Source organism: Medicago sativa, chromosome 1, assembly GCF_051527215.1.
Source record: "Medicago sativa cultivar Bolivia chromosome 1, Bolivia_mono, whole genome shotgun sequence".
Lineage (NCBI taxonomy): Eukaryota > Viridiplantae > Streptophyta > Magnoliopsida > Fabales > Fabaceae > Medicago > Medicago sativa.
This window is the reverse complement of record NC_140749.1, coordinates 3,805,956-3,821,066: the sequence shown is the minus strand read 5'-3', so window position 1 is coordinate 3,821,066 and position 15,111 is coordinate 3,805,956. Positions and strand designations below refer to the sequence as shown.

General features: G+C 30.7%; 1 protein-coding gene across 2 annotated transcripts; it reads right to left on the bottom strand.

Annotated features, from left to right (window-relative positions):
* Window positions 1-3,424: 3,424 nt before the first annotated feature.
* On the bottom strand, window positions 3,425-7,862 carry LOC146951824 (BEL1-like homeodomain protein 3). Of its 2 annotated transcripts, none has more exons than XM_085755162.1 (5): window positions 7,687-7,862; window positions 6,115-7,030; window positions 5,177-5,529; window positions 5,013-5,073; window positions 3,425-4,760 (listed from the first exon to the last, which is right to left on the bottom strand). In XM_085755162.1, exons 2-5 carry the CDS (start codon window positions 6,904-6,906, stop codon window positions 4,083-4,085), a joined length of 1,884 nt encoding a protein of 627 aa, XP_085611288.1. In that variant the 5' UTR covers window positions 6,907-7,030; window positions 7,687-7,862; the 3' UTR covers window positions 3,425-4,082. The 2 variants fall into 2 exon arrangements, with proteins under 2 accessions (XP_085611288.1, XP_085611296.1); XM_085755170.1 differs by having other exon boundaries at window positions 6,115-7,025.
* Window positions 7,863-15,111: the final 7,249 nt, after the last annotated feature.

The following is a 15,111-nucleotide window of genomic DNA, read 5'->3' as shown; positions in this document are numbered from 1 at the left end:
TTTTAAATTCATTAAAAAAGCAGTCCATCTTCTTTATCTCCTTTAGCTTGAATCTCAAAGAATCATCAAATTTGATATCCTCCCTCTGACTCACCACCCTGCAAAGATGTTCCAAGTTTTGTTCTTTACAAGAAGACGAGATACCTAATTTGGAACATGCATGCACATGCAAGTAGTGTTTGAGTCTGATAGATAGAGGATTCACCAAACATTTCAATAGAAACTCATCATTTTGTCATTTAAATTTACTTTCTAACTGTCTTTAAAACATAATTATTAAATACTTTATTTTTCGACAAGGGCATAAAATAACTTTTTTCAAGAAAAAATATAAAAAAGTTAAAAATTAAGAATGTATAATAGTGTCCAAATAAGCAAAGGGCAATTTGGAAGAAAAAAATAGTAAGTTATTTTTTTTGGTGGTGCAAGATTTTTTTTTGGTGGTGAAATGGTAAGTTATTTGATTGGTAAGAAATGACACATAAGAAAAAAATAAACAAAAGGTAAAATTAGAAGAAAAAATGTTACGTAACAAATTAATATCTTATTATAAGAAAGTATATATATTTAAAAAATGTAATTATTCATTTTAATAAAGAAAGATTAATATGTAAATATAAAAACTTATATAAAGGGTATTGTCTTTTTTTTTAGGCATAAAGGGTATTGTCTTGTTATAGTTTTAGTAATTTCACTTGGTTTGGTCTTGTGATGTTGGCTTGGAACCTCTGTTTCTCTCGAGATCTCATGTTTTATCAATCATTCACAGTACTAAGGTTTTTATACGAGAGAGAAACACTCGAATTTTTCAAAGGAAACATACTCTCATCATGCAACTTTTTGACAAAGTAAAACTATTAACCTTTTAATGGATGAAAGCGAATAACACGGTTTTGTTTTTTGAATGTGAACTTCTGTGGCATAACCCAATTATTTGTATGAGTTTTGTTACATAGTCATGTATGTATTTTTTTTTTTCAAAAAAAAATGTATGTATTTTTTTGTTATGTTTTGTTTTGTCGTTTAGATTATTATACTTTGATATTTTAGTGTTGTTTTCAAACACGTCTTATGCAGGTTTTGACACTTTGCCAGTTTAATATATTTCATTTTGATGGCTTAAAAGTTTTTATACAACACTAATAACAAATAAAAATAATATCAGTTTAATTAACAAATAAAAACTCTCACATATACACTTATTAAAAAAAAAAAAAATCTTTAAGCTATATCATGTTCTCTAGAGTTGGAGTAGTTTATGCATGAGTTGTCACTTTCCAATGTCTAAAGGTTCTGAAAATGGTAAATACATAGATATATGAGAGGCTGATCCTCCATGAGTATTATTTACTCACTCTAATCTCATATATATAAAAAATAATTATTTTTCAGATTTGTTGAATAATTAATATATACATATTTTATAATATAGATCATATACATTAGTTACACATTAATAAATATGATTTTTTTTTTGTTTATACATGAAATCAGATATAGTACCTTTTTTCTTTCGAATAATAATAAACGTTGAACAAAGATGTTACCAATTTCAACTTATTTCATCATCATAGTAAAAAACGTGGACCATGATAGATGGACTCATACAAAGTTTGTTTGGCTTTGTTACGACAAAAATTGATTTCAAACATAAAAACTGATTAAGCAATAATTTCGATAGTAAATCACATGTGAAGTCAAAAATTACAAATTTTAACTTGAAAAGTTAGAATCAATTTTTAAAATCAAAATCAATTCTTATTGAAATCACCAAATAAGTCAAAATTTTGTTTATGGAATCACTTTTAGCTCTATCTACCTTAAAACCAAATACTCCACACAAAGAGAGGACACAGAAATCAAGTTGCAAGTTGGCATGAAGGCATGCCTGTGTAATGTATCCCATATCCTTCTTTGGCGCTGCTGCTGTATATGGCAGAATCCTTCTCTTTCTCAGCTACATATCAGACAGACCTATGAGAGAAGTTATGCACTTTCTTCAAAGCCAAGTAAATTGGCTACATAGAAAATGACTTTAAACCAAAATGGTCCCAACTTTTCATACCATAATAATCCAACTAGCAAAAGCATCAATTTTCCTAAGCAATAATAATTCCTTTTGGAGACTGAAAAGTATCTCAAAAGAATACACAGATTTTGCTCATTTGGTTGCAGTCTCTATGCTGCCCTGGTGTGATCTGCAAGAAGCAGAGAAAAAGTTGGTTATCTTTCACAATCCAAGTTCAAAATTTCTGACCAACTTTCGTAAATATAGCAATATTTTACTTTAGAGCATAAATGTTAAGAGTATTTTTTTATAGACAAATGTCAATGGCTTAGATTAATTTGTTTTCGGAGTTTGAACTCTAGACATCTTCATTAGTACTCATTCGGATGTCTCAACTCATCAACCCGAGTTGTCTATTTTGGATTAGTAGATATACATATAAAATAGATAATTTAACAAATCGATAAATTGTTTTCAAATTATTTAAATAGTGATTGGTAATTAAGTTGATATTCACAATAGTTTAAGAATAGTCATCCAACTATTCTCTTAAAATAATAATTATTGAATAAGTATTAATAATTTATTTATTATTTTCCGTCATTTTTTAAGTTCTGATTCATCCAAATATTTTGGAATTTTAAAGTTTGAGATTTAAAAGTTAAAGGATAGAGCAGAACATGAACACTTTAAAATCAATTTTAGAACAAAAATTATGTGTAACAATAGAATGGACATATGTTTGCTTTGTTTTCAAGATGAAAACAAACATTTGTCATGCAACTTCAACAAAATCACAATGTCATCGTCAATTTGTCCACTATACTTAGATATACACTAAATGTAAACATCTTTTCTAATGATTATTCAAATTGTAGTTCGTTAAATTGTGGTAGACTAATCTCTTCCACTACACTCTCAACCCGCATTGATATTTGGTTTAAGAAAACTACATGTTTTTCGTTAGTCTGGAAAGAGTTAATCGGGACAAATTAGGTTTTTAAGAAAGGTGAGGAGCCAAGAAGAATCTCCCTTGGTTTCACCAATATTAGATGAGCTGATTTAAGCCTTGGCCTTGTCTAGTAGTACACCATTTTTTGTTTTTGTTTTGTGTTGCTGAAATCGTAGTTCACCTTACATCATCAATATCAACCCTTAAAAATGATACTATTAATTAAAAGGATTTATTTAGATAGTAATTTATGTAATGGTTGTTATTGTTACTAATGGTGCACCATTAAACCACGTTTACATTAGACAAACATCAGATTAAGGAGATTAATTAAAGAGTGTTTGTATTCCAACATCTTAGGATGTCATTTAACATTTATGATATGAAGCATGTCGTTCATGAAAGATACGAATCATTAACAAAAAGCACAGAGGTTCAATGCGTTCACATTGTACTAGGATACATTTTCACAAAAGATTCTTTCCTTATTCATGATATTGATGATGATGCATTAGATATGTTCTTTGTCCTTACAAAATTGCTGCACATACATACAACCAATCACCCCACAATATTACAAAACACTATCTACACATACCTACGTGTATATTTTGCACGGTTCATGCTTTACATATAGCTTTATGATTCACTGTGGACAACAATAATATGAATAGTAACACAAAGCAACAGCAGCATAGGTTTTCTCTTTCTAGTTTCTACTTTTTTGAGGTACACATTTTTCATACTTACCTTCAAAAAAAACATTAAAAAAATTCCAAAGATTTTGATGTGTTTGGAAACACGGTGGCTATATCAGGACGCACGATCGGCGTGAAGCTAGTAGTTGTAGCTTTGAGATAGATGTGCGGTGACGCCATGAATATGATGAATTCTGATTGTCCACAGTCAACAATCTCATGCATGCAAGCAGTCATCACAACATTGACCGTTGGATCAGGATCGGATGATCCAAATTTCAAACTGATATTTTAGTTTTTTTTAAGTATTGAAATCTAGACAGATTTATCTCGATCCAACAACCGTTGATGTGGTAACTGCGTTAATGCATGAGGTTGCTGAGTGCAGACAATATGTCCGCTCTCCAAACACGGTTCTTTCAATTCAGACAACAAACTCGTGCAACAAATGTGGGTTGCCAAACTTGTGTTGTTGCTTTCCAGAGTCTGTGAAGTGATAGTCTAACAAATCAGTATCTGGTGAAGAAGCCATTGTTTGATTACGCCTTTTATTGATGTCATCATTGGACAAACCAAATCCATCACTTTCAGAGTTCCTCAACTCTAATGCAAGTGAAACATGGCCACCAACACCAAAGTTATTCAACTCTGATAAATCATCATAAGTTGTAGGAGTAGAATCCATTATGCAGCCATCACCATTTTGGTTGATTGAGATAGGTGGATTTGAATAAGGACTATTGTTCATGTTAAACCTTTGTTGGTCACCTTGCATTTTCCCAATTCTAGAATCCATCACATTTGTCCAATGATCACTACTTTGAATCCCTCTATCCAATTCTGTGGTTGAGGAGGATGCATGATCTAACTTCAACCCTGCAATTTGACCTTGTTGTTCAGCACCATCAACATTCATTAACTTGTCATGAGACTCTTCCCTTTTATCATCCCACACTCGAACATCATCGTCTCTCAGAGCTTTCGGTGTGTTTTCTGATAAAAGATTGCTGCTTGTCTCCGAATCACCAAACTCTTCTTTGTACATTTCTTCGACCATTGGTTTCCAAAGACGCACCCTCGCATTAATAAACCAATTCGCCACCTGATATGAATTAAATAGTGATTAGCAAGTAGCAACCAAAAGACAGGAATATGACTTAGTGCGCGTCTGGCTCTATGCTGACAGAAATTGATTTTGTTTAAAAGTGATTTGAATGTAAAATGATTTATGTTTGGTAACATTCACGTAAAAGCGAAATTAACATACACTTTAAGTGTCAGGTTATTTTACCCTTGGATCTTAATCAGAATACGTAAACAAATTGTAGATATGAGAAAACATTCATAATTGTACCTGGTTTCTGGTCAAGCCTGTTTGTCTTGCCAACATGATTTTCTCTGAATCCTTCGGATAACTAATACCAAATGAAATTTAAAACAAATTATTAGACTAAAATTACTCGAAAGTAATTATGATAACACCATTAATGAAAAAAAAATGAGTATAGGGGAACCTACGGATGAAGGAAATGCTCGAAGAGCCATGCACGGAGTATTGACACAGAGCTTTCAGGAAGTCCTCTCTGAGGTCTCCAAGCTTGTCTCATTACACCAAGCTGCTGAAGAGCTTTTTGTTGTCTAAGCTGCTGATCGACATAGCGGAGACGAGGTATTCCCTCCTGTTCTCCAAGGCTCCTTTGAGTCAATTGAATTTGGCCGCTAATAGCATCACGCAAACAGCGAAAGTGACGGGAAATGGTGCGCAAAGCAAGAGCAGTGTATGGTTCGGCTGCGCCGCAACCAGCAACCATGTCAAAAGATGACACAACAATCTGCATTTGATGACAGTATTGTCGGTATCTTTTGTCTAACTACAAAAACAAAGAATAAGTGTTAGTCTAAACATCATAATCATCACCACTAACAATTAATTTGAGGTTAAAAGTCAATTATGGAGGCAAAATCTTCAACTTCTAGCTACAAGTTATAATCAATTCTGGAGGTACAATCATTCAATTTGAACACATCCAAATGTGTTAAAATCAACTGTACACCTTCAGAATCAATTTTACCTCATGCAAAGGTAAGATAAATTCTACATTACTTTGTGTTTTAAGCATTAGACAGACCATTCACACACTATTGTAATATATATGTACAAACTAAATTAGTGACGATTCAACCAAATAGAAAGGGGCAATATGTGCATTTCCTCAATCGTTTGTTACATACTAACCTTTTGTAACCAATTCACTGCTATTGCTACTGATCAGAGTAATCAGAAGTTTAGTAAATGGTGACATTGACATAGATATCATATAGAGCACAATTAAAAAGAAGTGCAAAGCGTAACTAATTGTACCATAAGCTTAAAGTTGTTAAGCTGAGACTTGAAATTTATATGTTTTATACGTATGGAAAACCTTGTAATCCAATAATACAGTGTAAAGGTTTACCTCATCCAACATGGACAAAAGTTTTGTTTTCTTGTCCAATAAATGCTGTCGTTCCGCAGGCGATAGCTCACATGAAGAGTTGTTTGCATTAGAACCATTAGGGCCTGAAGATACTTGCATAGATTGACTTGTAGATTTTCCATCAGAATCTTTGGAAGCATCTAAACCAGCATCACGAAAACTTTGTTGTTTTTCCAATCCGGTTTGTTTCAAGCCCTTTCGGACATTAACTATTTCATCAAGAAGTTCCTGTGCTGCCTTAAGGTAATGAGAGTTAAGGGCATTGTTCGGAATAACTGCTGATCCTTGCAGGCACGGATCAGATTGCCCTTCATTAAGGCCTATTGAAGGATGTGGATTATACATACCCTCCCTTTTGACATTGTTTTGAAATCCTCCAGAAGACAAAGATGCCATGCACTCAGCCTCATCATCCTTAAGAGATGCAGACCCCTTCAAGTTTGAGATTTGCGCATTCATTAGCGAGGTGAAACTGTTGCCGGGATACTGATATTGAAAGGAAGGCATCATTGTCCCAAGGCTAAGAGACAGGCCCTGGCATTGTACGTTTTGCTCGCTCTCAACGAGTCCGAACTGTGTCCTTGGATCGCTCGTACTAGCATTGGAATGCCCCTGATCAATAGACAGCATATTCATTGTATCATCCATAGATGTCATAAACTTCAACTCATTCTGTCCTCCTACAGATTCACTGTAATTATGAGGTAACATAGTGTTCCCAGATATCATCTCCGCGTAAGATCCCGAAGAAAACGCTTGGTTCGGATACATTGTAAGCAAGATTGGCAATTCAAAAAATGAGAAGCTTCTTTCTGCTCCCTTAAACAATGGAATCAACTTGACATCTCCAGCAACAAGATTACTAAAATAAACACCTTGTTGCTTTAAACCTAATCTGAGTTAAAATAATCCAAAGTGAGGAAAATGCTATTAAAGACCTTAATTAGGAAAATTAATAAAATAATCACTCAATCATGTCAGTATTATGAAGCAAAAACACAACATCATATGCAACATCAGAAACACACACAGAGACAAAATGGAGGTACGAGGAAGCAGAAAACTATACAAACAAACAAAATAACACAAAAACAAAAAACTAACAGAATTCAACACAAAACCCTATTGTAGTTTTTGAAGTCACAACATCAACATGAAACTCAAACTGAAACAAAATCTCTAAAAAAAACAACAACAAATCAAAAACAGAACACAATCATGAGTTGAAAAAAAAAAATCTAAACCCATTTTTTTTTATAAGCAAAAGTTAACTTTTTTCTTCTTCTTCAAGTACACAGTAACTTTTTTAACATTCAAAATTTCAGCTTTTATTTTAATCATAAAAAAAAAATCTGAAAACCCTTTGAAACAGAGTTTGTGTACTACAAACAAACAACAGTACTTCACCATCATCACCACCATCTTTTTTTAGCAATAATTAATTATTTTCCTTATTTTTCACTTTTATTATATCATCATAATAAGAAAAAATAACAGAAAAAGAAGAAGAATAATAATAAAAAGAAGAAGAAAGAGAAAGAGAAATAGTACCTTTCAGGATAGGGAGAGAGGAAGAGGAGGGAAAAGGTGAAGTGAGAAGAAGGAAGAAAGGGAAGAAGAGGTTAAGAGGAAAATTACAGAGAGAGAGAGAGAGAGAGAGAGAGAGAGAGAGAGAGAGAGAGAGAGACAAGAATCCACAGTGTGGGGAAGGTCAGACAAGTGGCAATCCCAAGACATATAAATTTGAAAAATATATATATTTGGTACCAACCAATGAGCAAATTATATCATTTATTAATGAAAGAAATTGCTTACTTCCTCCATGCCAACTACTTATTTATTTATTGGATTATCATCATAACCAACTTTACTTTTTGTCAACAAAAATAACTAGCTCCTTTTTCTAAATAATTATGCTTATTATTAGAATAAGAAAAAAAAAACCTAAATTTTAAGTAGAATAAATACAAGGTCTGAAATGAGTTTGCGAAGAACGACACTCGTTATTTTAGATGTTGTTTTGTATAGAAGAGTTAGACTCACGATATGAGAAAAAGTTATTTTCAGTTCTGAAAACAGTGTCGTCTTTTGTATCCAAATGAGTGAATATGATAGAGATGTTTTTTCCCTCTTCAGATGATCAAATTTGAACGGGTGTGAAATGGTATTCTAAAAATATATTATAAGTTAGTTTTATATTGATAAATTATGTCAAATATATATAAAAAAAAAAACAAATATGTTAACAAAGTCTATACATTAGGGTCATCCAACATTCATCAAACTCAATAGTGATAAGTGTGAGGAGAAGTAAAAAAAAATAACTCAAGTTCAACATAAAACTTAATGCAAATTATTCACACTTATCAAAATCATGCGAAGATATACAGACACTCTTGGTATGATTTTGTAAAGTTAAATTAAATCCAATATCCGTTTGGATTGACTTATTTTAGAGCTTATGCAAGACAGCTTATGCAATTAAATAAGCATTAATGTATTATTTATAAATTTGTTAAGACAGTTTATGAAAAAACAACTTATGAATATACAATTTTCGTTAGTAAGATATTTTAAATTAACATAAAAACTTATTTATTTGCATAAACTCTTTTTCATAAGTTCAAAATAAGTTTAATCCAAAAAGACCCTTAATACAAATTATTCCTGTAAGTTTTGATCCTTTCAATTGATTATGAGATTAAAGTTCTTTACACTTTTTTAAGAGTGTGTTATGCAAAGATTGAAAACTACATTTCTTCCTACATGTTCAATGTTGCTTAACCAACTAACACCCCTTAGATAATCTGCTTGAAAAAACCTTAGTGCGCTAACCTTAAATTATTCTTATATACGTTTTTTAAGGGATTCTTATACGTTGTAATCCGAAAATAAAAGTATGATACAATTGGAATCTTTAAAGATTTTTATTCGTTAAAAGTGTTGAAATTTAAAAATAACTTTTTTATTACAAATACTCGCAAAAATTGATGTACTAATAGTTTGAAAATTGAACATTTTCGATTAACGTTTTCTACTTTTTGTCTTGTTAAACAGTTTTCATAATAATAATAATAATAATAATAATAATAATAATAATAATAATAATAATAATAATAATAATAATAATAATAATAATAATAATAATAATAATTGTGCCAAAAAAATAAATAATAATAATAATAACAATAATAATAATAATAATAATGTGTCATTGTATTTTTATTTTACTATACGTTTTCAATAAACATTTTCTACTTTATGTCATTGTTTTGCTCTTTTGACTTCATGTCACTGTTTTGCAAATTTTCAAATAGGTCTTCTCCTGCAGGACTGAGGGAGTAAATGATATGCACCCACCCACCATATCTAAGCTAGGTATGATTAAAATAAGGTTTAAATATGTCTTTAGTCCCTATGCTTTCATCAGATTTTGGTCCTTGTATTTTGTAAAAATATTGGTATTGGTCACTCTGTTAACTTTCTATTAAAAAAAAAACACAAAACTATTGGTATTGATCCCTGCATTTTGTAAAAATATTGGTATTGGTCCCTGCACTTTGTAAAAATATTGATATTGGTGCCACGTGGCGTGAAATGATTGGGCCACGTGGCACTCCGTTAGTTTTGTTTTTTTTTTTAACAGAAAGTTATCAAAGGGACCAATACCAATATTTTTACAAAGTGCAGGGACCAATGGCAAACAAAAAAAAACGCAGGGACCAATACCAAAATCTGATGAAAGTGCAGGGACCAATGACACATTTAAACCTTAAAATAATGAATGTCAATGAGTGTCTTGGGGCATTGGTTAAAGTACTAAAATAAGTAAGTTTACGTTAAAAAGTGATGTAATTATTACTAAGAAAAATGTAAAGACTTATATTTCCAAGACAAAATTTCTAGTAATAAAATCCTTAATTAATGCCCTTAGAAAACTGGTTAGCAAGACCCTTAAAATAATTTAGAGGGTATTGCTAACTTATGCCCTAAAGGCACAATATAAGAAAGAGAAATGTTATCATGTGCCATTGGGGCAGAAGTTAAGAAACCAAAAGTAGAAGTTTTTTATTGGAAATTGTGCATTCAGGGTCTGTTTGGTAAGCCCACTAAATGAACTTATAGCTTATAGCTTATAAGCTCGTTTGACAAAAAAAGGCTCTGTTTGGTAATGGTCTTTTACCACGAGCTTATAGCTTATTTCACGAGCTTATTAGCTATTTTTCAGAAGCTATTTCAAGTAGCGTTTGAGCTTATAGCTTGTGTATCTGTTTGGTTGAGCGTTTGTGCTCTCCAAACGTGGGTTTGAGCTCTCAAACGCGGGTTGGTTTTTTTGAGTGATGTTTGGATACAATCAAAAGCAATTCTCAAAAAGCAATTTTACATCCAAAACGTGGGTTAACTAGAAGCCACAAATTGTAGCTTCTGCGACAACTAAACGCAATTTTGGAGTTTGTTTTTTGTTAAGAAATATATGTTCCGTAATTACCCATGATTCAACTCAAGCTCCTTTCTTTTTTTTCTTTTCCTCAGGCTTCAATGTTTATTATATGGAACACTTTCTCCTTATTTTTCCAGATCTAGTTAAAAATCTTCTTATTTATCCAGATTCGGTGGAAAAAAAAAAGTGGGGTAGGAAGAATGAGGAAACACCCAATCTCCATGGAAGCTTCAACAGAGAATATGGATGAAAAATTCCAAAATTTGGGAAACTAAAAACAGAAAAAGGGAAGAAAGGATGATACCATCCATGGAACTGAACATCATTCTTGAGAGAGGACGGGTACTGTTACCGACATTGAAATGGGTTGAAGAGAGCCTGGAGTTTTCTTTATTTTTTATTTTTTTTGAAGCAGTCTAGAGTGTTCTGTATAAATGACTTCAATTGTCCATCACTATATTTGTTATTTATTAATTAAAGGATAAGTTCTAGAAAATTTTAATTTAATTTTTTGAAAATGATTTTAATTAATTAATTAATAAGAAAATAATAATAAGATGAACCGATAGATAAGTACTATTATAATGTCCTTAAAAAAAGTACTATTAATAATGATTAATGAAGCAATAAAAATTCAAATATGGTAACTTGAAATAATTATATAAAATGTTATATTTAACATTAAATACAATTAAAAGGATAATTTGGTCATTACACATTCAAAATCAATTTTGATTTAAATCATCCAAACATCATCAACTCATAAGAATCACTTCTACATTAGTGTATCCAAACATAAATCAATTCATATCAAACTCACTTTTAACCAAAATCAATTCTCTCAAACTCAATTCTATCAAAATCAATTATCACCACCGCTATATCAAACACACACTATAGCTTATCATTTTTTCTGCCATCTTTACCCTTGCTATTTTCTCTAAAAACCAATTCTACCCCTATAGTTTTAAATAAAATATCTATGTTTTAAATGCTCACAAATGAAAGATCTTTTTTTTTAAAAAAAAAAATCGTTTTTACTTTTACATTTCATTTTACATTTTTCTAAGAACATTTAATTGTATATAATTACGTTAATTTTTTTTTCAAAGGACGTAATTTTTTTTTTGTTCGGTTAAATTCTTTGCACATAAACTGTGCCCATTATATTAAACTTGCTCGCATCTAGTTTTATTTTTTTTCTTCAGAAAGACTCACGTCTAGTTTAATTGTTTTTTTTTTTTACAAATAGTTTTATTGTTATTTTTTACGTCTATATAATTTACTTTTTTGTTATATTTTATCATTATATTTATTTTTTTTACAAAGTATACTGAAATGAAAATAAATACTAAAATATAAAATAAAGATATATTAAATTAATAATCTAAATTAGTAAATTTTAAATACTTAAATATTAATGGATGCTAATGTTGTTATAAATTAAGAATGTCTTTTTATGTCATTTTACACTTATCAGCTAATTGAACCGCTAATTTTACCAAACACTTCAATTAGCTTATCAGCTATAAGTCATCAGTCATCAGCTAACAGCTATAAGCTATCAGCTAGCTTATCAGCTATCCGCTATTTTTACCAAACAGAGCCTCAATGTCTTGAAAGTTTCAAAAGCTATATTTTCAACATAAAATTTATTACTTAATTCTATTTTAAGTTCCTTAACTTGTGCCCTTAGGGCACAAGTTAACATGACCCTATAAGAAACTAAATGTAGAAATTTAACTTTGGAAATTGCACATTCATAACCTTAAAATCTTAAAAACTTATCTTTTCAATACAATATTTATTATTTAGTTCTATTTTAAGATCTTTATCTTGTGCCCTAAAGGCACAAGTTAATATTTTCCTAATTTTAATTTTTAAACAAAAACTCTCGCCTCATTGTTAGGATTTGTTTAAATGATACACATATCCATTAAGAAATGTCAAAATGACACATACAGTCCCTCAAATTTCAAGGTTAAGCATAGTTGAAAGAAGGTAAGTGCTTTCTACAAGATAAAAGTTGTTCGTGTTTCAATTATACATATGATCTCAAAATTCCCCTTATAACTTATAAAATAAGTTTGATAGTGATGTTATATCTTTAAAAATAATTAATTTATTGCTAAAAAAATTTAAAACTATAATATGTATCAAAATTTTAGTTCCTACAATTTTTTTTAAGTAGTTCCTACAAAATAAATACGTACTTTATGTTTTTTTACATATAAAAATGTATTAATCTTGTTAAACAGTATTTTAATGATATTAATAGAATGCAACATCGTTAAAACTTTTTAATAGTAGTATTTTGTCCATCGTGATCCTACCATTCTCAACCGATTAGTGTATACATAGCGGAGATGGTCAATTTACACATAAAAATTCTCGATCGATTATGAAAAAACCCACTTTGGTTTGGTGGTATTAGCTTGAGACTTTGGAGTATGTTTTTCTTCAAGGTCTTAGTTTCGATTCTTTTCATTTAGGCGGTCAAGTTTACCTTTTTGTTTTAACAAAAAAATTCATAAATTAAAAATCATTAGTTACTTAATGAATGAAAATCAGTGCCAATGATGGTTTGAGATGACAAAATGCAAAAAATTGTGGCAGAATTAATTAATAATAGTTTAGAAGCTAGAAAGAAAGGGTGTAGCTAGCAACAAAAGAAAACGTGCCGTGATATATTCATTGTGGTAAGCAATTAAGGAATTAGCAAAGCATATGGTAGAAGAAAGAAAAGAGCAGTGGTTGGTTGACTAGTTGTTTGTTTAGTTTGCTTGGAAGTGTTCAAACTCTAACCACCAGTTGGTAGACCTGTAACCTTATTGTTAATTTTTTGCCTTAAACCTACTCTTAAGTCTTAATGCATATTGAAGAGTATATCTTTTTCTTTTCTGTTAGGATGATGAAACAATGAATTAACCATCAAGAACAAGAATTTGTGAACAGAAAGTGTCTGTCTATATCCATTCCATAAATAATATTGGTAGAATATCAAAGTTGGCTGGATTCTCTATTCTAAGTAGGTGAAAGTGACAAAATCACGCTTCACACGTGTATAGTGTTTAGTGTATTCTTCATGTCTTCTAAATACTACGTTAGTTTTAAACTAACCACAAACACAACACCTACTGTTCTGTTCCGTTTATATATCCTGTAGGTACACGCTATCCATATTAATATTCATATTCATATATTTAAATAGAGTAATGATATTTTGACATCTATTTGATGACAACCTTGTTTTTCTCACCTCTTATTGGTCAAAAACAATGGAGAGAGAAAAAAGAAGAGAGAGGATAACAACATCATGTGAGTATGAGAGAGAAAGTTGTCCAAAAGTTGTCAAAAAGTGGTTGTCAAAATATCATTTCTCATTTAAATATTCAAACAAACCTTACTCATGTTGATCTTTTGTCATTTTGGCTTTACAATAGAACTGATTGTTGTCGTTGTTATCACGTCAATGTATACTTGTCTTTTGATTCTTTGAGTCTTGACCAATGCTGCAGTGAATCATATCATATGTTCTCAAGGTGTTTGGTACTCTGATGACAAAATTGATTTTGACAGTATTAATTTTAGTTAAAAGTGAGTTGAATATGATGTTATTTATTTACACACATTTACACATTGCTTTTGTGATCGCATATGACCACCACTTTTAGTCATCTTGTGAAGTTAATCTCAATGACCTCAAGTAACATTATTAAAAAAGATTAATAAATGTTTTAATCATGCAGTGTTAAAATATGTTTTTAAATAAGTTGGTTTTGTTAGATTAATTCTGTCTAAAAATAAGTTGAATCAATTACATTTGAATATACTCATGTAAAATTGGACTAAACAATAAACTTGAGACCGGAAATCAATTGTAGAGACAAGGGTTTCTACATGAGAATAGCCATACATACAATTTTGCATCCTCTAAAAATGGAAATCAAATATACACTTATGCAAGTTATTAGATGCGTTCCGACAACAAGTTTATTATACTATTTTTCGGAGGTATTGTCTACTTTGAGTCATGTACGTAAGCCCGCATTTTTTTTCTTTAGTTAAAATACATTTTAATGATAGAGGAGTCTGACTTTCAAGCGACGTGAAACATATCAATGTATCAAAAACAACCCTTTAAATAAGGCTAAACTTTTTGACAAAAAACAAAACCATGAGATCTTGATGACTCAAAGCTCAAAATTAAAGGTCTATACTTGGTCTCAGAAGCTCCTGATATGAACCCTAAATTAAAGGGACCATGAACCACAACAAATGACTAGCTGCAGCCGGTCACTGATTTTTGGAAAGAAAAAAAAACTTTTTATCTTTCTCAAACTCTATAAAAATAAATTACTTTTGTCTATCCACCCATGGTCCCTTTAATTTGGGGTCCATATTAGGGACATCCCTTAATCTCTTGTATAATTTAGATAAAATTTATTTACTCTATCATAAAAAAAAAATTATATACTCTTAAATGTGTTGGGGATGTTATTAATTCGGGACTGTCCAACAAAATGAATCTCGAG

Excerpts from the sequence above, each read along its gene's own strand:
- LOC146951824 (XM_085755162.1), bottom strand. The coding sequence starts at position 6,906 with ATGTATCCGAACCAAGCGTTTTCTTCGGGATCTTACGCGGAGATGATA. Across the intron at positions 5,074-5,176 it reads TTCGAGCATTTCCTTCATCC|TTATCCGAAGGATTCAGAGA; the intron begins GTAGGTTCCCCT and ends ATTTGGTATTAG. Across the intron at positions 4,761-5,012 it reads CAGGCTTGACCAGAAACCAG|GTGGCGAATTGGTTTATTAA; the intron begins GTACAATTATGA and ends AATTCATATCAG.